The sequence below is a fragment of the Salvelinus alpinus genome, chromosome 2 (genome assembly GCF_045679555.1).
Source record: "Salvelinus alpinus chromosome 2, SLU_Salpinus.1, whole genome shotgun sequence".
Taxonomy (NCBI): Eukaryota; Metazoa; Chordata; class Actinopteri; order Salmoniformes; family Salmonidae; genus Salvelinus; species Salvelinus alpinus.
In genome coordinates, this window is record NC_092087.1 from 63,573,014 (window position 1) to 63,599,455 (window position 26,442).

General features: G+C 41.9%; 1 protein-coding gene across 2 annotated transcripts in view; it reads left to right on the forward strand.

The window, feature by feature from the left end:
- LOC139566386 (spectrin beta chain, non-erythrocytic 1-like) overlaps positions 1-26,442 on the forward strand; it is a 91,634-nt gene that overhangs the window by 20,843 nt on the left and 44,349 nt on the right. Inside the window, exons 1-2 of one of the 2 annotated variants that reach the window (XM_071387524.1) lie at positions 6,066-6,318; positions 16,963-17,114. In XM_071387524.1, coding sequence (XP_071243625.1) covers positions 6,198-6,318; positions 16,963-17,114 — 273 coding nt within the window. In that variant the 5' untranslated portion in view covers positions 6,066-6,197. Of the gene's footprint in view, positions 1-6,065; positions 6,319-16,962; positions 17,115-26,442 lie in introns of those variants that run through there. The other variant, XM_071387514.1, reaches the window with a different exon arrangement.

Consider the following 26,442-nt stretch of genomic DNA (forward strand, 5'->3'; position numbering starts at 1 on the left):
TAGCGCAGTTGATCAATTGTCTGCGAATCTGACCAGTAGCCAATCGTACGCCCTCTTTTGTTAATGCAACATTGTGCTTTTTTTTGTTGCAAATGTTTATTTCCTCGAGTGCTTTTGTGGTCACAGTGTATCAGCCGTTTTGTGATTAGCAACAGTTTATATTTGAGCCTCTGCCAGTGCCACACATTAGTGGAGATTTGAATGTGAGAGGGAGATTGAGATTGGACATTGTCTACCGTAGCTACGTCGAGATGTCGTAGTAGGCAATTCAATGTATAGAAGCCATGCAAGTAGCCTAAGGAATGTTTTCTATTGGGGACTTGAGAATGCATAAATATTTATTATATTTTAACGGTTTCTCAACATTGTTTGTCCCAGGAAACAAGAATGGGTTTGGGTGGGAAATATCAGGAAATCTCACTAGCCCGGTTCCCTGCTATTAAACCCTAAGTAAGCCTTGGACAATTAAGCCTTGTCCGAGCCAGAAGAGTACATAGGGCAGGAGTCTATATCTCTTGGTCCAGTAGCGTGAGACAGCTTGATTTAAAAGTATACCCCATGGACAGGACGCTAGTCTGTTGCAAGGCCTTACCCCCAATCCTTAAAGCTATAATGCTAAGTGCCAAGCAGAGAGGGATCTTTTTTTATATTTTATGTAGTCTTTGGTATGACTCGGCTGGGGATCGATCTTCCTACCTTCCAATTTCAGGGCGTTCAACAGTAGTGGAAAAAGTACTAAATTGACCTTAAAATATAGAAAGTCATCCAGTAAAATACTACTTGAGTAGTAAGTCTAAAATTATTTGGTTCTAAATATACTTACGTATCAAAAGTAAATGTAATTGCTAAAATATTAAGTATCAAAAGTAAAAGTATATTTCATTTCAAATTTCTTATATTAAGCAAAGCAGATGGCACCAGTTTCTTGTTTTCTTTAGGAATGTAGTGAAGTAAAAATAAAAGTTGTCAAAAATATAAATAGTAAAGTAGAGTACAGAAACCCGAAAAAAAGACATAAGTAGTACGTTAAAGTATTTTTTACTTAAGTTCTTTTGTTGGTAAGCTTTCAAACTCACCTCTTATGACCAATGTCCACAATCAAGCATTGCTTCGCCTAGCAACGCTAGCTTCTCCCAGAGTGGCTTACCATTTGGGTGCTAGCAAGCCGACAGCATGCTAGGTAGTGCTAGGTATCAACAGCCAATCCAGTATGGGCTAGAAGCTATAGTGAGCTTCGATTGATCAACCATGCCACCACATTGCCGGACATTTGCATAAAATTGAGCTTTCCCCGACTTAAGTCCCACCCTTTTCACGCTCTGTTTGACAAGATTTTCTCGTCTTACTAACTTCCAAAAATGGATGGTCTCCATCATTTTGTCAGAGGCCATCGCTGAAGGGGATATTGCCGGTTATACACGCTGCTTGCTGGGCAAGTTTTCCATCCTGTTTTGATAAGTGGAGCCAGTAACACTTTACATTGAGTTGCTCTTATAATTGTGCAGTAACACTGTAATTACACCAATATCAACGTTGGATTAACGTGTTGTTACAATGGACTTCAATAATTGCATTTGAAATACATAGTAATGGAGTTTAGCTGTTTGTTTTGTAATACTGCTCAACTTCATTTCTTTGCAATCACTAAGGTATTAAAATATTACACAATTATTTTGTAACAACAATGTTGTGACTGTAGTAATTGCAGGGTTACTACACAGGTATAAGAGCAACTTAATGTAAAGTATTACTTTGAAGCCAGATTGGAATCTACACACCTTAAGTGAGGGTCTTTATTTTAATTATTGATTAGACACGTAGAATAACTGATGTGAACACATGGGGAAGTGTAAAGCAGTGGATTGTGGGTAAATTATTTGGTATTTGGTATTTTGTTAAGATTCCCATTAGCTGTTGCGAAAGCAGCAGCTACTTTTCACACACACACACACACACACACACACACACACACACACACACACACACACACACACACACACACACACACACACACACACACACACACACACACACACACACACACACACACACACACACACAATCTTAATTTGACCCTGCTTCTCTGTGACAACAGAGTGTTCAAATTAAGATAGGAGACCTGCATACAGATCTGCTATTTCAAGGTAAGTCAGCATAGCAAGGTTTCTTTTGGTGCATACATTTTCCACTCACTGCAAATCTGGCCATTCTCCATGAATTGTTCTGACTTCATTCTTTGTAGCATCATGTGAAACTTGAGAAGAGGCTACTTCATGAGCTCAGTGAAGGCCCTATTGTTTCACATCCAACTAAAATAAAAGCATATCTACATTAACTTTGCCACAAGGAAAAGGAATGGATGACTGTGTCTCAATTTGACATTTTAAAGAGATTTCACTCAAGTTTTTGGTATTTTCAATTTGTCTGATTATCACAGAGGTTGACCATCACACAAACCCACCCAGAAACCCACAACCCTATGTCACCACCCTATTTCCTTTCTCTGTTTCATAGACATTCCTATGAGGTGAGTCATGTGGAAGGAAGTGTGTATTTTTCTTGACTAAGAATCTGACTTAAAACCGTGCGTTACAAGTCTAGATGAAAAGGCTTGTATCAAAAGGTTATGGAAGAATAGGGAGGCTGTGGAAGAATAGCCCTTAGGCAGGCTATGGCCTTGTGGATACCTTGTGACCAAACCAAGGAAGTCTTTAATGTCTCGTTTGTTCCATTTACAGTTCACACATTTTTTGGGGCTCTGTACAACTAGGAATGAATATTCATCATGTGTTTTTACCCATTGTATATTTGTTCAAATATACAATTATTTTTTTACCACTCCCGTATGCTTTATTGTGACACAACAAATGTAATATTATTTAACACATAATAATCTAATTTATGTTATGGGAATTCTAGTGTTCCTCAATCAAACTGCCCAAGCACATGAACTACTGGGATCTACATCTAAGGATCTACGTCTAAGGTTGGGCAGACAGACAGACAGACAGGCAGACAGCAGAAAGACAGACAGACAAACAGACAGGCAGACAGACGGTGTCCTTTCTGGCCTTTTCTCATTCCCTGTGTCCATTGTCGTAATGATTCGATTTGCAAGACTCGTGGTACTGAGATGAGCATGAATTCATAACATCATGAGGAGTAGGTATAAGGCAGCATATCTGTGGCCTCCTCCTTCGCCACAAGGCTTTCTCATGAACAGGAGGAGGACAAATGGGATATTGTTGATGGTGCTGCTATGTAGCAAAAATACTCTGCGGCAGAGAACTCCTGAGACTGCTATGAATATAAGGCTACATGGTTGAGTCAGTGGTTAAATCCAAGGGGGAATCATTGTGGAAAACATTTTGGCAGAGCCTAGTCTTGTATGGTATGGTTTTCATTTGGTTGTATTTACTAGGATTATCTGGACTTTACTAATGATTTTGTTGTATGTCACCACCTTTTTTTATTCTTTTTTTTATTATTTGGGGGGTGGGGTGCAGGTACAACATAATGTTTCATATAATTTCGTATTCAGTTCACATCATATTAACCTGTGGGCTGCCACTCAAAAAAACAAAATAAATAAATAAAATATACATAAATACTAAGTATTGATCATTATGATCATATTACAGAGTTAAAAGGTAATAACAAATGTTGTATGTAAAGGAAAATAAACAAAAAGAAGTGAGCCTCCACCCCCAACCTCCCATCCCATCCCATCCCCCAACCCCACCAATCCAACATGTCTCCATCCAACGTAAAACATTTCCTTGGTGTTAAATACAGTCTGTGAACAAACTTAAATGTATAGTATAAATTGATGGTTCGGATCACGGGATGCCAAGTTCCATATTCTGTTCCAGTTAAAGGGTTGTACAGATTCACTTATCTGTGGACCACATTTTTTTAATGACTAGCTCAGAATATGAACTTTCCAAAAGTTGTTTATACACTGAGTATACTAAACATTAGGAACACCTTTCTAATATTGAGTTGCACCCTCCCCCTCTTTTGCCCTCGGAACAGCCTCCATTCGTCGGGAAATAGACTCTACAAGGTGTCGAAAGCGTTCCACAGGGATGCTGGCCCATGTTGACCTCAATGCTTCCCGCAATTGTGTCAAGTTGGCTGGATGTCCTTTGGGTGGTGAACCATTCTTGATACTCACGGGCAACAGTTGAGCGTGACAAACACAGCAGCTTTGCAGTTCTTGACACAAACTGGTGTGCCTGGCATCTACTACCATACCCCGTTCAAAGGCACTTACATCTTTTGTCTTGACCATTTACCCTCTGAATGGTACACATGCACAATCCATGTCTCAATTGTCTCAAGGCTTAAAAATCCTTCTTAAACCTGTCTCCTCCCCTTCATCTACAGTGATTTGAAGTGGATTTAACAAGTGACATCAATAAAGGACCATGGCTTTAACCTGGATTCACCTGGTCAGTCTAATGTCGTTGAAAGAGCAGGTGTTCCTAATGTTTTGTATACTCAGTGTATATTATAGAGATCAGTTATTTTGGGAGCCCAGATAATTTCTTTATAAATCCCAATATTGGATGGTTCGGTAGTTGGGTTTCCCGAGGGATACCATAGGCCAGCATAGGTGACTTAAGTTGTAAATAGACCTATAGAAAAAAGGAGTTGCCTGGTAATGTGTATGTGTCTTTCAAATCTTAGAATGTTCAAAAACCATTACTGTCCATAATATCAGAAAAGGTACGGATTCCACATTTGGACCATTGGGGAGATGCAAAAGGCCGCCCTTATTGCGAAATTTTTTTTGTATGGGCATGCCATTTTGATTCCCAGTTACGTTGTTTATCAGTTTTGCGGCAAATAGAAATTGTGTGAGCAATAATTGGACCCAAGCATAGTTTACATTGTTTAAGGGATTTATCTGTGAAGACCACCTCTTTTGGACTTTACGATTTATGAGTCATTTTATTATTTGATTGACAAATAGATTAATCTTCAAATGATACATTACCATCTTTAGTCCTAACCAACTCTTATCTGTTGCTATCCTAAGCTCCTACTTTCATAGCCTCAAAGAATCAAACACTAACTGTTATAGAAGGTGTCTCTGCTTAGAGAGAGATCTGTCTGTCCTTGCCCTGGCAATGTTCGCAGAGGTACCTTGACCATTTATGTTTGATTTGTAATCAGAATCCTTTTTGCTTTGTGATGTTCTGCATAGTGGAAACTGGTTGAGTGTGCTCCTCCTTTGTTTGGGAAGCAACCATTCATGAGCCAATATGCGGACTATTCATCCATTAGGAAGAAAGAGGGGGAGGCTTTCAGTTCACCTCTGAAACAGGACGTTTGTTGGGTCACTTTTTTGACAGGACGTTGGTCGCTCACATAATTTAAAACCTGCATTTATACATTTCTGGAATGGCCAGATTTTTCCTCTGTCTCTAACTGAACAACAATGCTGGGAAATGGGGGGGTTGTATCCTGGCTAGCTTCCCTCTAGCCCCTCCTCTCTTCAGGCTTGGTACGGCCCAACCTCCTTCCTTTTTCTCCCCACTGCTGGGGCCATCATGGAAATGAGGCGGTGACATCATCACTGAGCTCCCAGGCAGTGGCTAGCCACTGACGAAATTACAAACTCCTGTTCCCCTCCCCTCTTTAAACCCATCCCCTCCTCCTCCCAGACTTATGAAAGGTGTGCTGCGTTTGAGAAAAACCCTTTCATTCTCTTTTTTATTGGACACCTATTCCTTCTCCTTCCTTAACTGTCTTGCCAGTTGAGGATGAGGTGCAGTGATTTTTTGGGGGGCAATACCACTCTTTAAAAAGCCTGTACTCCTGAATGGGTGAGCAGCTCACAACCAGAGGGAGGGGGGCGTGAGAGGGGGTGGGGTGGAGGCTGCTTTTGAATGGGTTGAGAGGGAAGACAGAACAATCAAGAGAGAAGAAGAAGCATGTTGTGCCCCCTATCTGACACAGATCCTGCTTCTCCACGCCTGTTCCTTCAGTGGCTGCTCTGGGAAGAGTCTCGTCCTTGAGAATATTCCCTCCTTTCCTTACTTTTACTGGATTCTTTTTTGGAGCTTGTGGTGTAGCAAGGTTGGCGGTAGGAGCTAAAAAAGCCCATTGGATCCCTCTTAACTTCCCTCCGTTTTTCGCCTTGCTGTGCTTGCGTTTTTTTCTGAGGGTCCCAGTTTTAGTTTGGAACTATGGAAGTGGACTGGGAGTTGGGTGGGCAAGATGTACAATACACTGACCCGGACTCTGGTTACCCCGCTCAGGTTGCTTTCAACTACAACATGTTAGAAGGGCGCTTTAAACAGCTTCAAGGTAAGTGAATGATGGAGACTGCAGTCGCCTTTTGTTTATAGGTGTTGCTATGCTATATGCTCTGTCAGCAGATAGACGGCGAGGTCTAGAGAGAGAATTCAGGATCCTCTGTGTTGAATTTGGCAGTTCTTTATCACAGTAATGTTAGTTGGATGAAGAGCATTATATTTCATTGTTGTTCTTTTACTTCTTAGAAAATAAAACAAATTGGGTGTCTTAATCCTATAAGACTGTTAGTGGTGGATATGACACGTTTAGTATGGCAGCACTATGATCTGGCGTAAGGATGACTTTCAGACTGGATTATAAGGCTGTGTCTTTTTTGGAGGATAGGAATTTAGTGTTGACAATAAAATACTAAATAGCTGTTTTCGAAGGAGGTCCTCTGTCTACAAACACACAATCCACGATGCTATCTAAATGGCATGCATGCTAGTTCTTGGTGGGTAGTCAGGACAACAATAGCATGAGAGGGGACAGGGAAGGTGGGAGTGGTTGTTTTGTCCAGCCATCCCATTCATATACACTTTCAAGGAGTCAAATTCTAGGAAATTATAGCGCTTAACAATATGTTTTTAAATAGTTAGCCTTGTGTGTGTTATTTAAAAAAAGTATTTTTTATTTTTACAAAACAGGGATAAAGGCTTACTATATGTTATATAGCATCACTATTAGTTGTACAGTATGTCTCTCACGTCACCCCGCTCCTCCGCTCTCTCCACTGGCTTCCAGTTGAAGCTCGCATCCGTTACAAGACCATGGTGCTTGCCTACGGAGCTGTGAGGGGAACGGCACCTCCGTACCTTCAGGCTCTGATCAGGCCCTACACCCAAACAAGGGCACTGCGTTCATCCACCTCTGGCCTGCTCGCCTCCCTACCTCTGAGGAAGTACAGTTCCCGCTCATCCCAGTCAAAACTGTTCGCTGCTCTGGCACCCCAATGGTGGAACAAACTCCCTCACGACGCCAGGTCAGCGGAGTCAATCACCACCTTCCGGAGACACCTGAAACCCCACCTCTTTAAGGAATACCTAGGATAGGATAAAGTAATCCTTCTAACCCCCCCCCCCCCCTTAAAAGAGTTAGATGCACTATTGTAAAGTGGTTGTTCCACTGGATATCATAAGGTGAATGCACCAATTTGTAAGTCGCTCTGGATAAGAGCGTCTGCTAAATGACTTAAATGTAAATGTATGTCATTGTGCTATATTGTGTGATATTGTTTACTATTGTTTAGTACATTTGATACAAAATTACTTATTTTCTAAATACATTTTTGACATTCATTTTCATATTTTCAATATGATGAACCCCAGGCTAGACTGCAATAGAAAAAAAGGAGAAATGAACATGGTAATGTAACCATTATCATAGTAACATTGTTTTATAGTCCTGCTGTCCTTGTTGACATGTAGATGATTTTTGTTGACATCTTCGTTGGGGTTTCTCTCATCCCAAAGAGAATGTGGTCTTTGCCACATGATAATATCAGTCATTAACTCAGTCTCTCTATGAGATATTGTGTCTGAATGCACTATTGTGTTGTTGAATGTGTCTCTTCTATATATTTTATATATAAGTCCCCTTTTCATTAATAGGTCATTACATTTACAGCAAGGGTCAGAATTTGTCCAGTTTTTCTCATTTGAATGGTATAAACTGGCCACAACAACTATGTGGATACGGCTGGAGGAATATGTGCCGTTTGTTAATATGTAGCTTTGTGTAGAGTTTACTAACTGCCGAAACCTTGTCCAATGTTGTAAAGCAGCCGGAATGAAAAGGAAGACAGAGAGATAGACTTGAACTTTCACCCTCTGGTCTATTGGCTTTACTCAGTTATAGATGACTGAATTGATAAAACATCACAGAGTCAACTTTATTGATTACTATTCTTGTGTCATGTAGTGCCAGCATGCTTCATAATATTTTTTTTTTTAAATTGAGTGAAGATATTACAGAATTTATGGATTGACCTGGTGTGCTGATAATGCTAATTTTAGTGCAACACTTCTACTGTAACAAGTGTTGATAGGGTCTCAAAGTGTAGTCTACAGGATCTAGGAACAGTAACGTTCAACTGAAAATGTCAGACTTACTGTAAGTGGAGTAGGATTACCATTGGTTGTATCACCGTGACCCTTGATTTTTAGCGAGTTAAGTAGTAACCTTGTTCAAGCCCGAACTGCTCATAGGACAGGAGCCTATCTCCTGTTTCTGTAGCGTGAGACAGCTTGATGTACAAGTACACCCCTGGATAGGACGCTAGTCTATCGCATTACCTGATTTTAGGCAGAACTCTCTGGTTCATAGTTCGTAAATGTGTTATATTTTCAGCATAACAGCGTGGTGTCATTGTGCCAGTGACTTTTTATAAACAGGCATGAACTGTAAAAAACATTGAGCAAATAATTTTGTACAGCTGTCCCGTGGCTGTATCAACCAAAAAGAAATTGAAAGTGCATTGTCAGGTCTCATGTATTTTTCTGTTTTAACTAAAACATTTAAGGCTGGTTTCTCTCAGCCAGATGAAGCTTATTCCTGTACTTAAAAGCACTTTTATAATGGAGATTTTCCATTGATCCTTTTCATCCAGGAGTAGGTTTAATCTGGGTCCTTGAAGTGGGGTTTTTAGGTCAATCATTTGCTTTGACAAGTTTGAGCTGGCTTGGTTACACATCCGCCATCCGCCACATCCGCCGTTGCTAAAGCCGTGCTGGAAAGGGCCGTGTGAAAAGACGATATTCGATCTAACATTGTATGGATTGGGTCGGCACGATAGTGTAAAGAAGTTATTAGATGCACTCCAGTCGCTTCTGTACAAGACTGTAGCTACTTCCCCACACCAATGAGCTGCACTACCACCACACAGACTTGAGTGCTGAAGTACTACTTTTGTCTGCAAACGGGGCCCTGCCAACCCGGCTTCCACCACAGTCGGCCTCTAAATGACCGTCTGTTCTGCTGCTGGCAAGGACATATTTTATGGAGAGACAAAAAAAGAGGGCAACAGAAAGTCATGGAACTGAAGAAGTCTTTGAATGGGCTGGGGTGGGGAAGGGGGCAAACTTGAGTGTTGAAAAAGAGTGTAGTTCTAGTCTTTACAAGTTTGATTTACTCTATTTAGATACACTGACTGACTATTTGAACTTGACACCCCATTTGCCTGATACCCTGAAATATAGCATTGAAGGTTAGCTTTTGTTATGCCCTCAGTTGTTGAATTCTGATAAGTAAGTACCAGAGAATACCATTTACCTAGGCTGGGATTAAATCCAATCGTGCTTGGTCAGTAATGCAGCTTTTAAAGGCAATGTTCCCGCTTTCGCGACACATTCACAGTAAACGCTGCAAATGTCGGCTAAATCGGAAATTACCTTTAAATGTGCATTGTCGACAAAGCGTGATCGGATTGAATTCCGGCCTTCATCCTAGTTAATAGCAGGTAAATACCAGTGGAAACTACTGTAAAATATAGTGCTATTGTGACTTTTGACAATAGTAAGTATGATGTTGAGGTTTTCAACCACGTCTTTACTATAAAGTCCTGATAAAACATGTCAGAGAATTCAAAGAGTGAGAGATATCGAAATGTAGTGAATGTTTTTACTGGGTGTAAATGGACACAAAGCCATGTCCTGTTTAGTGCTTTGTTTTCCCTTTTGCCAGGCATTGTCTGCCAGCGAAATGTTGATGTTGCGTCATTGATTTGAAACATATAGCTGTTGGTAGTTGCTTGTGTGATAACCTGAGGCCTTGTTAAAGAACAAACAGGCCATCTGCCATAACACCCTGACTTATCTGACTGGTGATCTGTTTTTACCCTTCTATCAATAGAGGGACTTTATCCACTTCATGACATGGAGACATCTTGTCAAGTACGCTACCTGGTATTTATGTTTTCCCAGTGTTCCCATGTGTTTTGTTGGCATAACGTTTTTAGATCGTCATTGCTGGTTAGTTGGCAAAACATCGTTAACGCGCACAGTTTTTGTTTAATTTCGATCTAGTTTTCAAACAACAATCAACAATAGCATTTCAGGTTTTACATGAAGTTGACTTCATGTCTGACAACTCAATCAAATGTTGAATGTTGATCTGACAACGCCTTTGTCCAGTGGTTAGTCACCCCTAAACATGGCAGTGTGACCTCATCCACTAATCCAGCCCTAATACACAGGAAGTCAGAAGAATTTCAATCTTCTGACCCGCCACAGGCCACAGGATGTTGATTCAACTGTGAGGGAAGAAGGAAGCAACATTTGAACTGCTTCGCTAAGATGTCCAGTCTTCCACCTTCGTTTTTCGTCCTTGGATGCTGATTCCTAGTCTGTTCATTTGGTAGTTTGTCAATATATGAATGCTATATCATATAATATGTATATCTAGGCCTAAACAAAATGGCTGTTGTTATTTTTGTCCCTCTGAATGATTGTTTTCAGTCTCTGCCAATCATTAGACTGCCCACACAAGAGTTGGCTGAAAGACAGACTGCAGAATATGAGAGGAGTAAATCTTGTCAATAGGTAACTAGCACTGAACATGAACAGTGCTTTAGAGGTGCAGTTACAAAATGGAATCTTTCACCACGTTCAGTATTTCCTGCCAGCTAAGGGTGGGGTAGTAATCCAAATTGCCTTGAACTCTGCAATTCCTGAGTAGTGCCCTAATCAAGATCTCCCTTTCCTGCCGAAACCTAGAGAGAGGAAAAAAGAGAGAGAAAAGAAACCAAACTGGAATTTGAATGAATGTGCATCTCTATTGAGATAAGATGAGAAATTTGCTTTTGGGAACCGGAGAGTTAGCCCCCAGGATAGAGATACAAGATGCGATCAATAAATCAATAGTTTCTATTTTGTGTCAGTCGTGATGACCAGACTGCTCATATCCCAGCTGGTTGGATTTGCAATAGAGCTGTGTGTCAAGGTCACAAAGCAATGCTACGACTTGGGATGATTTTCTCTGGAAGAGAGTGATATCCAACACAATTAGGACTAAAGAACACTCTATTCATCATTGCAATAGTAAGAAATTAATGAATATACTTGAATATATGGGTTGTTGCACCAATTCGGTGCCATTTGCATAGCTGCGGGAAGTAGGGGTGCTGAGGGTGCTGGCACCTCCTGATAAATCACAATAAAAAAATAAGTCTTAATTCATATAAAAAATCAGATGTATTGAATTTTCCATGTGGTCCATTTGAAAGGGAACTTCAATTAATATAACAGACTTTTACAATTCAATATTTGTGCACAACTTCTACTTAAAATATCAAAGGGACGCAAAAGGCACTAATTTTGTGGAATGACCCATATAATATCTATACTTTAATAAAGGAGTGAATTAGCAGTCACATAAAGACACAGGAACTGATACAGGACCGATGCATTTTGAAACAAAGTGTATTCCATGAGCTCATACAGATGAAATTTGGATTAGAACAGGGTCAAATAGGGGTAGTACTACTGTATGTAGCAAAGTGCAATGAATGTACATTCCAATGCAATTACCTTTTTGCATGATTTTTTTGTGACACTAACCAGGTTGCCGTCCAACCTTTTTATGCTAGTAAAGTACACGTCGGGGAAAAGAAATGTCACGACAGGCCTGATGGGGCTGGTGAAAGTGCACAGTGATCTTGATGCCCCTTTCCAATAAATATCGAGGGTCTTGTTTTGGTGACATGATGATCGATGCTTGACTGCCGTTTGACAAATACAAATATTTTGACTCTTAACCATAATAATCTCATCATGTAGGCTAGCCTACCCGCACTGTATCTGCGAGCTGTTGGCTAGAGCGTGCGTGCCAAGACCAGAGTAGGCACATCTGCTATTTTGTGACAAAAATATCGGTAGAGTTGAAAATGTGATCGAATCAGACTGAGCTTTAGATCCTCACGCACTGATTTTTATCCGAAAAAACTATGTTTTCCGGAAACACACACTGGTGGGAAAATATGCATATTTTCTTTATGCAGATTTTAGAATATTCACATTAAAATATGTTGCCAATTGAATGGAAACCTAGCTATGTACTATAAAGATTGATACTAAAACCTCTTTATACCAACAAAGCCATTTTATAGCACAAACTAAGAATCTCAATTGGTGGTACTCAATCAGTGACCCAACCCCCCAAAAAGTATTAGTAGTATTGATTGAATTCAACTTCCTCTATTGCAGCTATTCCCATACTGGTGTACGCATACCCCCAGGGGTACGAGCAATGCCGTCGGGGGTACGCCTAATGATCATGTGACTCACAGTCCATTTAGATTTTCCAACGTGGCTATACATTTGGGTGATGTTTTTTTCTCGCCTGAGTAGCCTCGTTTCACTGCGAAAAATAAAATTAAACCATGTAGTGTTCAGCGAAATAACAACACAATGTCAAATACAGGTAGCCCAGTCAAATAATTTACATCCAATCACATTAACCGCTACTCTCTCGCAGGAAACCTTCACTCTTGCGCAGACATTTAGAAACGAAACATGCCAATTAGAAAAATAAGCCATGGGAGTTTGAGCGAGAATTAAGATGACTTTCGAGTAGTAAGACGTGTATGAAAGCAACAGATACCATTAATAAGAAGGGGCTAGAAGCGTCTTATATGGTGAGCTACCGAGTGGCTAGGACAGGCAAGCTCCATACCTTTGTGGAGGACTTAATTCTTCCTGCTGCCGCGGATATGGCTGGGACAATGCTGGGGGAAAAGGCCAAGAAAACTATACAGACAAATGCTTCATCAAACAACACTGTTTCACAACACATCAGTGACATGGCAGGAGATGTTTTGAAACAATTACTGCTTTGCATACAAGTCAGTAGATTCTATGCGTTACAGCTAGATGAGTCAACAGACGTGGCGGGCCTGGCACAGCTCCTGGTATATGTCCGTTACGTTTATGGGAGTGTCAATTAAGGATGACAGGGAGACATAGTGGAGTGGTAACGCGCGACGCCACTTGGGTACACTGCAGCATCCACCGAGAGGCTCTTGCTGCCAAGGGAATGTCGGACAGCTTGAAAGACGTTTTTGACACTACAGTGAAAATGGTTAACTTTGTTAAAGCAAGGCCCCTGAACTTTTGTGTATTTTCTGCATTATGCAATGATATGGGCCGCGACCATGTAACGCTTTTACAACATACAGAAGTGCGCTGGTTATCAAGGGGCAAAGTATTGACACGTTTTTTTGAATTGAGAGACAAGCTTAAAGTTTTATTTTCTGACCATAATTTTCACTTGTCTGACCGCTTGCATGATGATGAGTTTCTCACACGACTGGCCTATCTGGGTGATGTTTTTTCTCGCCTGAATGATCTGAATCTAGGATTACAGGGACTCTCCGCAACTATATTCAATGTGCGGGACAAAATTGAAGCTACGATTAAGAAGTTGGAGCTCTTCTCTGTCTGCATTAACAAGGACAACACACAGGTCTTTCCATCATTGTATGTTTTTTTTGTGTGCAAATGAACTCAAGCTTACGGACAATGTCAAATGTGATATAGCAACACACCCAGCTCACTCAGGTGCTCAATTACGCAGGTACTTTTCTGAAACGGACGACACAAACAACTAGATTCGTTATCCCTTTCATGCCCTGCCTCCAGTCCACTTACTGACATCTGAACAAGAGAGCCTCATCGAAATTGCAACAAGCGGTTCTGTGAAAATTGAATTTAATTAGAAGCCACTGCCAGATTTCTGGATAGGACTGTGCTCAGAGTACACAATACAACCCAACATTGCAGAGTTATTTGCATCCTTTCAAGCACACCATTCTCATTAACCTGTGGTGAGTTATTCACCATTTTTGATGAACAAATAAGGTTTTATATGTAAGATGGCTAAATAAAGAGCAAAAATATTGATTATTATTATATTATTAGTTGTGCCCTGGTCCTAGAAGAGCTCTTTGTCACTTCCCATGAGCTGGGTTGTGACAAAAACTCACACTCCTTCTTATGTTTAATACATGTATTGTATAGTGTGTGGCAAGCTTACAATGATGGCAAAAAAACTACACTTGAGAGTGCGCTGACCCTGGTGCTAGAGGGGGTACGCCACTGGAGGTTGAATGTTTGAAGGGGTACAGGACTATAAAAAGTTTGGGAACAACTACTCTGTTGCATGAAGGTCCTAAAGCGATCATCTGCTAAAAATGGCATTGAGATGACATTGGAATCAATGTTTTCAAAGACCAAGGTCTTTGAAAAATGACAAACGGCACGACGCAGTCTTGTTTAATGAAACGACCTGAAATTGTCTTTATTGGCATCCATTTTTTTGTTGTTAAACATCTTAAACTCACTCTTCAAACTGTGTTAATAGATCGGGAGCTATGTGTTTACCTAACGATAAGACCAGATGCTAGTGCAACATTCCTCTAGCTAGCCCTCCCCGGAGTTGAGCTAGGGCAGGGGTGGAAGAGAGGAACACTGCCTCTATTGTTCTGTCCAGTTCTGTCTTGTCCTCCGGTCTCACAGGAGGCTCCTTAAAAAAATCCCCACTAGCATGTACCACTATGTGACGCTTGTGGTGATGTTACCATGTTGCAATAATGCCACAGAAATTGGTTTGGATGCATTGGAGGTTGGTGGCACCTTAATTGGGGAGGATGGGCTCGTGGTAATGCCTGGAGCGGAAAAGCTGGAATGTTATGAAATACATCAAACACATGTGTTTATGCCATTCCATTCGCTCCTTTCCAGACGTTATTATGAGCCGTTCTCTACTCAGCAACCTCCTGTGATGATAGCTGGTTGTACCCCTGTGGGGTAGGGCAGCAAGCAGGAAGTTGGCTCTGAGTCTAGTTAGTTAAGTCATACACACTACAATTGTGGTCAGGGTTCAGTATTAACTGAGCGATCGATTCCAAATCAATAGTGTTTTTTAATCAAAGGATACCTTTTTATTTCATATGTTGATATGTTTTGTGTTTCAGAGATGGGGGGGGGATGTGAGGAATAGGTTCGACCTTCTCCAATTGTTTTTCTTCGTCAGATCGTCAAACGTGTCAAATAAATCACTAATTTAAAAAAAGTCAAGAGGGCCTTGGAGTTGGAGAGTACATTGCAAGGTGCAGCCAGCCCTGCGTGTGGTGAGGTCATCTACCTCATTTCGCCATGTGGCAAACGAACAATCAAATCAGATGCTTACGTCTTTGCAGGGATAAGGAATGCAATAACAGGAAAATTGGGGAGGATTATAAATAAACACGCCTTGTGTTCATGGATATGAACTCTGAGCCAGAGGGTGCGGCATTGGCCCTGTCAAGGGCCCCGAACATAAACAGGATAGCCCCAGCTCCCGCTTCCACTTTTTTTAACATTTTGAAGCTATGGTTGTATCTCATTAGTCTGCAGTGGCTTTCTCCCCTCGTCTCCTCACTTTCATGTGCACTGTCCTGAGAACCCAGAACAGATGACAGCAATATGGTCGACCCCCTATCAAGCATTTGCGTTCACCTGTCCATTTCCTTAATCTCAGTGGACATGGAGAGACCAGGTGAGGAAGCCTTAAGACCTTCTGCAATAGGTCTGAAGAGGCAAGGCCACCAGTCCCAATCAACTCTAGTTGTTTTAAAATCTGGATCATGAAAGGATGATGAGTTGCATGTGACAAAGGGGGCCAATCACCCACAGTGACGAAAACCTCTCATATGACACAATTATACAATGAGTATCAATACTGTTACTGTATACAACAACACATGGGTTCCATCATTAACCACAATACTTAGCTACACAGTATTTATTTTGTTTACTTACAAAGTTACATTTGAATGGCAGTCTTACAAGTTTATTGACATTTTCAATCTAACCTTGGGGATCCAGGGAGTACACATTTTAAATATACTTTAGCCCAGCGCTAAAACACCTGATTCAGTTGATCATGGGATGATTACAGTAGTTGATTAGTTAGATCACTGCTCTATAGTATTTCAGGCTTGAAATTAAAAGACCAGGCTGTATAGGGACAGTGTGAGCAGTTATCTATACTTCAATGTCTTGTTCCAGCATTATTATCTTCCATAGCCTTACTTTACTTAACTAAAGTTACTTTGAAAAAGTAATTTATACATTTATAAAATCTTGCCTATTTCACCCATATTTTCTACCCTTTTTGCCAAAAAAAGTAGTGTGTCGTTCCAGTAGTTAGCTGCACCGCTACATGGTCAAAAAGTAATTAACTACCGCAAACACTACCAAGATTTTAATTTAGTTCATCTACCACCAAGCTACTGCAAAATGTAGTTTAATTACTACATTACTACATTTTGTTCTGGGTTCTCAACACTGCTAATTTGGCAAACATAGGGCAGCAGGTAGCCTGGCGGTTAAGAGTGTTGGGCCAGTAACCAAAAGGTCACTCTTTCAAAACCCTGAGCTGACTAGGTAAGAAATCTGTTAATGTGCCCTTGAGCAAGGCACTTAACCCTAACTGCTCCTGTAAGTCACTCTGGATAAGCGCGTCTGCTAACATGTATTTCTTTTTTACCGTAACTCTGCTTATCCGTCATCAGGAATTCACTTGTTTCTTCTCCAATTAATTTAATGACATATCACTTTGACATAGCTTCTCTTTATTACTTGTTTCTTAATTGTATTCCCTGTCTTCTTTTCTCTCCAGATGAGCGTGAAGCGGTGCAGAAGAAGACCTTCACCAAATGGGTGAACTCTCACCTCTCCCGGGTGTCCTGCCGCATCACCGACCTGTACAGGGACCTGAGTGATGGACGCATGCTCATCAAACTGCTGGAGGTGCTGTCTGGGGAGAGACTGGTGAGTACCGTGCTACCCGGGCCTGTATGGATCAGTTTAGCCGTTTAGATCACAATGAATAAGATTACATGGTCAGGGAGGTCCTGATCCTAGATCAGCACTTCTACTCTGAGATGCTTGAGGGTCGTTCCACAAAAAGAGTGCCTTTTGATTTTTTAAGTAGCAGTTGTGCACCAACATTGCATTTGAATAGCCTGTTAAATTAAATGAAGGGCCCTTTAATTAAAACCTCTTAAGTATCTGACACTTTTCCCCCAATTTTCGCCTAAAATGACATACCCAAATCTAAGTGCCTGTAGCTCAGGACCTGAAGCAAGGATATGCATATTCTTGATACCATTTGAAAGGAAACACTTTGAAGTTTGTGGAAATGTGAAATTAATGTAGGTGAATATAACACATTAGATCTGGTAAAAGATAATACAAAGAAAAAAACATGCTTTACAAAAACATTATTTTACCATCATATTTGGAATGCAAGAGAAACGCCATAATGTATTATTCCAGCCCAGGCACAATTTAGATTTTGGACACTAGATGGCAGCAGTGTATGTGCAAAGTTTTAGACTGAGCCAATGAACCATTGTATTTCTGTTCAAAATGTTCTATCAAGACTGCCCAAATGTGCCTAATTTGTTTATTAATAACTTTTCAAGTTCATAACTGTGCACTCTCCTCAAACAATAGCATGGTATTCTTTCACTGTAATAGCGACTATAAATTGGACAGTGCAGTTAGATTAAACAAGAATTGAAGCTTTCTGCCAATATCAGATATGTCTATGTCCTGGGAAATGTTCTTGTTACGTACAACCTCATGCTAATCGCATTAGCCTACGTTAGCTCAACCGTCCCGTGGGGGAACCACGATAGACCACATGGAGAATTCAAAATATCTGAATAATTCAATTAATATGAATAAAGACTTGCTAAAGTGCCAAAATTCTGTTTTTTGACATGTCACTCCGTCAACCCTGTGTATTTCTGGGAAGATTTTAACCCACTTAACCCCAACATTTCACCATCATTGTAAAGCCTTAGTTAGTTTGTTGCTTAGACTAAGTCATTTCTGAAGATTATTTATTTATTGTTACTGATTACTGATTTATTTACATCTGTCCCTCATTTTAAGGTCAACCCTTTTACGTGAACCGAAGACTCATTTTTATAAGGTTACTTTTTTGGCACTAAAGAGGCAGGTAGCCTAGTGGTTAGAGCGTTGGACTTGTAACCGGAAGGTTGCAAGATCAAATCCCCGAGCCGACAAGGTATCCCCGAGCCGACAAAGCTTACTAAAGTATTTTTTAAATTTAATCTCTTGAGATGGGGAAACGTGTTTTTATGAAGTTGAACATGTGCTCTTTATGACAGAATGTTGAAATCAAAAGTTACACTTTTCAAAAGGCCCCCGAATTGGTGGAAAGACCCTTGATACATACTAATTGTACAGTGCTTCTGGAAAGTATTCAGACCCCTTGACTTTTTCCACATGTTGTTACGTTACAGCCTTATTCTAAAATGGATTAAATACAAAAAAATCTGTAGCAATCTGCACACAATACCCCATTATGACAAAGTGCAAACAGGTTTTAAGAAATGTTTGCAAATGTATAAAAAATAAAAACTGAAAAACCTTATTTACATGATTATTCAGACCCTTTGCTATGAGACTCGAAATTGAGCTCAGGTGCATCCTGTTTCAATTGATCATCCTTGAGATGTTTCTACAACTTGATTGGAGTCCACCGGTGGTAAATTCAATTGATTGGACATGATTGGGAAAGGCACAAACCGGTCTATAAGGTCCCACAGTTGACAGTGCATGTCAGAGAAAAAACCCAGCCATGGGATTGAAGAAATTGTCCGTAGAGCTCTGAGACAGGATTGTGTCGAGGCACAGATCTGAGGAAGGGTAACACAGACTCTGCCTAGAGTTGGCCGCCCGGCCATACTGAGCAATGGGGGGAGAAAGGGCCTTGGTTAGGGAGGTCCCCAAGAACCCGATAGTCACTCTGACAGATCTCTAGAGTTCCTATGTACATTTACATTTTACATTTAAGTCATTTAGCAGACGCTCTTATCCAGAGCGACTTACAAATTGGTGCATTCACCTTATGATATCCAGTGGAACAACCACTTTACAATAGTGCATCTAACTCTTTTAAGGGGGGGGGGGGGTTAGAAGGATTACTTTCTCCTATCCTAGGTATTCCTTAAAGAGGTGGGGTTTCAGGTGTCTCCGGAAGGTGGTGATTGACTCCGCTGACCTGGCGTCGTGAGGGAGTTTGTTCCACCATTGGGGTGCCAGAGCAGCGAACAGTTTTGACTGGGCTGAGCGGGAACTGTACTTCCTCAGAGGTAGGGAGGCGAGCAGGCCAGAGGTGGATGAACGCAGTGCCCTTGTTTGGGTGTAGGGCCTGATCAGAGCCTGAAGGTACGGAGGTGCCGTTCCCCTCACAGCTCCGTAGGCAAGCACCATGGTCTTATAACGGATGCGAGCTTCAACTGGAAGCCAGTGGAGAGAGCGGAGGAGCGGGGTGACGTGAGAGAACTTGGGAAAGTTGAACACCAGACGGGCTGCGGCGTTCTGGATGAGTTGTAGGGGTTTAATGGCACAGGCAGGGAGCCCAGCCAACAGCGAGTTGCAGTAATCCAGACGGGAGATGACAAGTGCCTGGATTAGGACCTGCGCCGCTTCCTGCGTGAGGCAGGGTCGTACTCTGCGAATGTTGTAGAGCATGAACCTACAGGAACGGGTCACCGCCTTGATGTTAGTTGAGAACGACAGGGTGTTGTCCAGGATCACGCCAAGGTTCTTAGCACTCTGGGAGGAGGACACAATGGAGTTGTCAACCGTGATGGCGAGATCATGGAACGGGCAGTCCTTCCCCGGGAGGAAGAGCAGCTCCGTCTTGCCGAGGTTCAGCTTGAGAGATGTAGAGATGGGAGAACCTTCTAGAAGAACAACCATCTCTGCAGCATTCCACCAATCAGGCCTTTATAGTAGAGTGGCCAGATGGAAGCCACTCCTCAGTCAAAGGCACATGACAGCCCGCTTGGAGTTTGCCAAAAGGCACCTAAAGACTCTCAGACCATGACAAACAAGATTCTGTGGTCTGATGAAACCAAGATTGAACTCTTTGGCCTGAATGCCAAGCGTCACTTCTGAAGGAAACCTGGCACCATCCCTACTGTGAAGCATGGTGGTGGCAGCATCATGCTGTGGAGATGTTTTTCAGCGGCAGGGACTGGGAGACCTGTCAGGATCGAGGGAAAGATGAACAGATCAAAGTACAGAGATCATTGATGAAAACCTGCTCCTGAGCTCTCAGGACCTCAGACTGGGGCGAAGGTTCATCTTCCAACAGGACAACGACCCTAAGCACACAGCCAAGACAACACAGAAAGACATTCAGACAACTCTCTGAATGTCCTTGAGTGGCCCAGCCAGAGCCCGGACTTGAACCCGATCATACATCTCTGGAGAGACCTGAAAATAGCTGTTTAGCAACGCTCCACATCCAACCAGACATAGCTTGAGAGGATCTGTAGAGAAGAATGGGAGAAACTCCCCAAATACAGGTGTGCCAAGCTTGTAGCGTCATACCCAAGAAGACTCAATGCTGTAATCGCTGCCAAAGGTGCTTCAACAAAGTACTGAGTAAATCGCCTGAATACTTATGTACATTTAATATTTCTGTTTTTTTATTTTTTATAAATCAGCAAATATTTCTAAAAACCTGTTTTTGCTTTGTCATTATGGGGTATTGTGTGTAGATTGGTGAGGGGGAAAAAACAATTGAAACATTTTTTGAATAAGGTTGTAACGTAACAAAATGTGGAAAAAGTCAAGTGACACTTATGTAACTGATGCAATTATTTCATGGAATGTTACCTCTGAGGATGCTCTTGAGCCTACAGGTGTCACTGGCCTAAATGGACAAAGATATTGTGCAGAAATGACCTAATTAGATGGAAAGGGGAACACTTCTCCACATGGATATATTTTTAGCCTAAGGATTTGTGTGGTTTCATTAGATATATATATTTTTTATTAATATTGTATCATACAGTATATGTACAGTATATGAACCATACGGCCAACATTCAAGACCTATTTAATAATCCATAACTAAACATCCACAATGTACATTGAGTGTACAAAACCTTAGATACACCTTCCTAATATTGAGTTGCATTTGCTCTCAGAACAGCCTCAATTCATCGGAGCATCTACAATGTGACGAAAACTGGCCCATGTTGACTCCAATGCGTCCCACAGTTGTGTCAAGTTGGCTGGATGTCCTATGGGTGGTGGACCATTCTTGATACACACAGGAAACTGTTGAGTGTGAAAAACCCAGCAGCGTTGCAGTTCTTGACACACTCAAACTGGTGCGCCTGGCACCTACTACCATTCAAAGGCACTAAATATTTTGTCTTTCTCATTCACCCTCTGAATGGCACACATACAAAATCCATGTCTCAAGGCTTAAAAATCTTTCTTTAACATGTCTCCTTCCCCTTCATCTACACTGATTTAAGTGACATCAAAAACCCAGACGCGAGTTGCCCAGTGACGTGAGCCTACCAGACGAGCTAAATGCCTTTTATGCTCACTTCGAGGTAAGCAACACTGAAGCATGCACGAGAGCACCAGCTGTTCTGGACGACTGTGTGAACGCTCTCGGTAGCCGATGTGAACAAAACCTTTAAACAGGTCAACATTCACGAAGCCGCTGGCCTAGACGGATTACCAGGACGTGTACTCAAAACATGCGCGGACCAACTGTCATGTGTCTTCACTGACATTTTCAACCTCTCCCTGACCTAGTCTGTAATACCTACATGTTTCAAGCAGACCTAGTAGTCCCTGTGCCCAAGGAAGCAAAGGTAACCTGCCTAAATGTTTACCGCCCCGTAGCACTCACGTCGGTAGCCATGAAGTGCTTTGAAAGGCTGGTCATGGCTCAAATCAACAGCATCCTCCCGGACACCCTAGACCCACTCCAATTCGCATACCGCCCTAACAGATCCACAGATGACACAATCTCAATCGCACTCCACACTGCCCTTTCCCACCTGGACAAAAGGAACACCTACGTGAGAATGCTGTTCATTGACTACAGTTCAGCGTTCAACACCATAGTGCCCACAAAGCTCATCACTAAGCTAAGGACTCTGGGACTTAACACCTTCTGCAACTGGATCCTGGACTTCCTGACGGGCCACCCTCAGGTGGTAAGGGTAGGCAACAACACGTCCGACACGCTGATCCTTAACACTGGGGCCCCTCAGGGGTGTGTACTTAGTTCCCTCCTGTACTCCCTTTTCACTTACAACTGCGTAGCCAAGCACAACTCGAACACCATCATTTTCTGACGACACAACAGTGGTAGGCCTGATCACCGACAACGATGAGATGGCCTATAGGGAGGAGGTCAGAGAACTGGCAGTGTGGTGCCAGGACAACAACCTCTCCCTTAATGTGAGCAAGACAAAGGCGCTGATCGTGGACTGCAGGAAAAGGCGGGCCGAACAGGCCCCCATTAACATCGACGGGCTGTAGTGGAGCGGGTCGAAAGTTTAAAGTTCTTTGGTGTCCACATCACCAACAAACTATCATGGTCCAAACATACCAAGACAGTCGTGAAGAGGACACGACAAAACCTTTTCCCCCTCAGGAGACTGTAAAGATTTGGCATGGGTCCCCAGATCCTCAAAGTTCTACAGCTGCACCATTGAGAGCATCCAGACCGGTAGCATCACTGCCTGGTGTGGCAACTGGTCGGCATCTGACCGTAAGGCGCTACAGAGGGTAGTGCGTACGCCCCAGTACATCACTGGAGCCAAACTTCCTGACATCCAGGACCTATATAATAGGCGGTGTCAGAGGAAATCCCATAAAATTGTCATAAAACAGTCATAGACTGTTTTCTCTGCTACCGCATGGCAAGCAGTACCGGAGCGCTAAGTCTGGAACCAAAAGGCTCCTCAACAGCTTCTACCCCCAAGCCATAATACTGCTGAACAATTAATAAAATCGCCACTGGACTATTTACATTTGCCCCTCCCCCTCCCTTTTGTACACTGCTGCTACTCGTTGTTTATTATCTATGCGTAGTCACTTCACCCCTACCTACATGTACAAATTACCTCAACTAACCTGTACCCCTGCGCACTGACTCGGTACCGGTACCCCCTGTATATAGCCTCGTTATTGTTATTCTTATTGTGTGACTATTTGGTAAATATTTTCTTAACTCTTCTTGAACTGCGCTGTTGGTTAAGGTAAGTAAGCATTTCACGGTAAGGTCTACACTTGTTGTATTCGGCGCATGTGACAAATAAAGTTTGATTTGATTTATTACTAAAGTGTATTTGGTGAGAGTTGAAGCAGGTAGGCTGCCTTTGATTTTTTGTTGTTGCTGATGTCGGGAAAAGATGTCCACATGGTCAGAGCCACGTACCATAAAAGATTCCGCGGTCCAGGCTTGCTATCACATACAAGGCTCCCAATAAGATATCTCACTCTATTGGCAAATACGCAACAAGGCACATCTCATAATGCAATCTACCAAGGATACTCTATGCCAAGGGTACTCAACTCTTACCCAATGAGGTCTGGAGCCTGCTGGTTTTCTTAATTATCTACCTGATAATTAATTGCACACACCTGGTGTCCCTGGTCTAAATCAGTCCCTGATTAGAGGTGAACAATGAAAAAATGCAGTGGAACTGGCTTTGAGGTCCAGAGTTGAGTTTGAGGGATTTATGTGGCTATTGGCGTAATCCATGTGTGCAATTACGAACAGCAGTTGATGTTAAAAACTCGAAGGGCTTTCCCTTTTGTATTGTATTGTATTACTGTACTTGGCTGTTGTAATCCCCAACTCCTATTTTTTCATGTCAAGGAGAAAAAGGTCTCCTTGACTTGAATGAACTCCTCTGGGCACGCCTTGTGCCAGGTTTAATTTTCCTGGTCAATGTGTAACTCGATTTGAGTTTAGGCACAGCAGGTAACAGCTATTTACCAGGTAGAGGCATGGGACCAAATAGTATTTGGAATTGTTCAAATACTTACGCTGCGCTTGACTGAGCTTTCCTGGCGCAATGTAAGCAATGGAATAGTCCCACAAGTGCAAACCCAGCCCATCTGGCACTGCAGGCAGGCTCAAGCAAAAACTCAAGGTTTATGAAAGATTTTAAATACTATTTGAACCCAGGTCTGGTACCACATTAGGTTACCAGGATATTATGCAACACATAGGAGGATGATTCGACTTGCATAGGCCCCATGCCAGTGTTCTTCTGACCCTGTTATGTGTGTCTTCAGGTATCATGATATGGAAACTAGTAAATAGATAGTACACAAGGCATGTACTAATAAGCACTGAGAAGTAGTGGTGTAGTGGAGGGTAAATACACCTAAATGTCATTTACACACGTTTTTTTATTTTGTGCGAGCGTTTACCCACCTACTGCGGAAAAAATGCATTGAAAATATAAATACTGCTACTTTATTTACAGCTATCAGTGTTGACCCACCTTATGTTTTTACCAGTACATCACTGCTCATAAGCACTGAATATATTTTTGTCAATAGCTAGCACTTTTTTAATGACATAATTCAAGATGCTATACATACAGAATGTGCTTACCAGCGGTTAAGAGCGTTGGGCTAGTAACCGAAAGGTCACTGGTTGGAGTCCCTGAGCCAACTAGGTGAAAAATCTGTTGATAGGCCCTTGAGCATGGCACTTATCCCTAGTTGCTCTGTATAAGAACGTCTGCTAAAATGTAGAATATCCAGCTGTGTATGTACGTACATACATTGCATATGAAATGCAAGCCATGGTCTACCCACATTTTGTATGTCATCTTTCAGCAATGATAAAGTGAAGTGAACTTTACAGGCTGTAGGAATGAGGCTTCCTGTATATGATGTCATGGTCTGGTAGAAAAGTGCTTATGTCATTGCTACTCGGCTGGCGCTGCACTCCCAGCTCCTACAGAGTGTAAATCTGCATCTCAAAGAGCTGCACCGCCACACATTGTCAGTGTGTCTCTGCAGACACACACACTCAGACGTACATGTACACACACACACACACACACACACACACACACACACACACACACACACACACACACACACACACACACACACACACACACACACACACACACACACACACACACACACACACACACATGTCTTAGAGGTCAGCAGTGTATTGTGCTGACTGACTCAGCAGTAGGAGTTGAATAGGGATTTTGCTTTCACTCTCACTTGGGTGTCAATCAAATGGTGTTAAGATACAGTAAGTCCATTTTTTTCATTCTTCAATCCAAACCAGTCATCTGTTTTCGGGGATACATTTTCTTCTTTCAACACAGTGAAAAACTAGGCATGTACAGTACTGCATTTTAAATTAATTATGCAGTTATGTTTTTGTTTTACACTTGACTCAGTTTTGCTGAATACTTGAATTCAAACGTGCGAGCTTCCAGCTCTTTTCTATACCCAGATAGCGGTTTTGATTGAATAGGGTTGACTTCCCCCTGCCTGCACAAAGGACTAGTCCTCCCTCTTCTGCTCCTCCAAAACCACACCTCAGTGTAAAGTCTCCACGCACATCAGAGGGCAGAAGGCTGCTTTATTGCCGGGTTACTCATTCACTTTCAACAGACTGAAATAGTCAGCTGCATCCTTTGCTTTTAAGAGTGAAGAAGTGGCATGTTGTGTATATAAAACCTTTCTAATTATAAGACCTTTTTTTGTCAGGTTGAATTTGCAAACATGATTGTACTTTTGATTTTATTTAGACGACCAGTCAATTGTAAAAGTGTGATACTTTTGTATATAGTTTGTGGACCACTTCAAATGAGAGGATTCAGCTATTTCAGCCACACCCATTGCTGACAGGTGTATAAAATCGAGCACACAGCCATGCAATCTCAATAGACAAACATTGGCAGTAGAATGGCCTTATTGAAGAGCTCAGTGACTTTCAACGTGGCACTGTCATAGGATGCCGCCTTTCCAACAAGTCAGTTTGTCAAATTTCTGCCCTGCTAGAGCTGCCCGGTCAAATGTAAGTGCTGTTATTGTGAAGTGCAAATGTCTTTGAGCAACAACGGCTCAGCCGGGAAGTGGTAGGCCACAGAAGCTCATAGAACAGGACTGGCGAGTGCTGACGCGTGTAGCACATAAAAATTGTCTGTCCTCCATTGCAACACTCGCTAATGAGTTCCAAACTGCCTCTGAAAGCAATGTCAGCACAAGAACTGTTTGTCGGAAGCTTTATTAAATGGGTTTCCAAGGC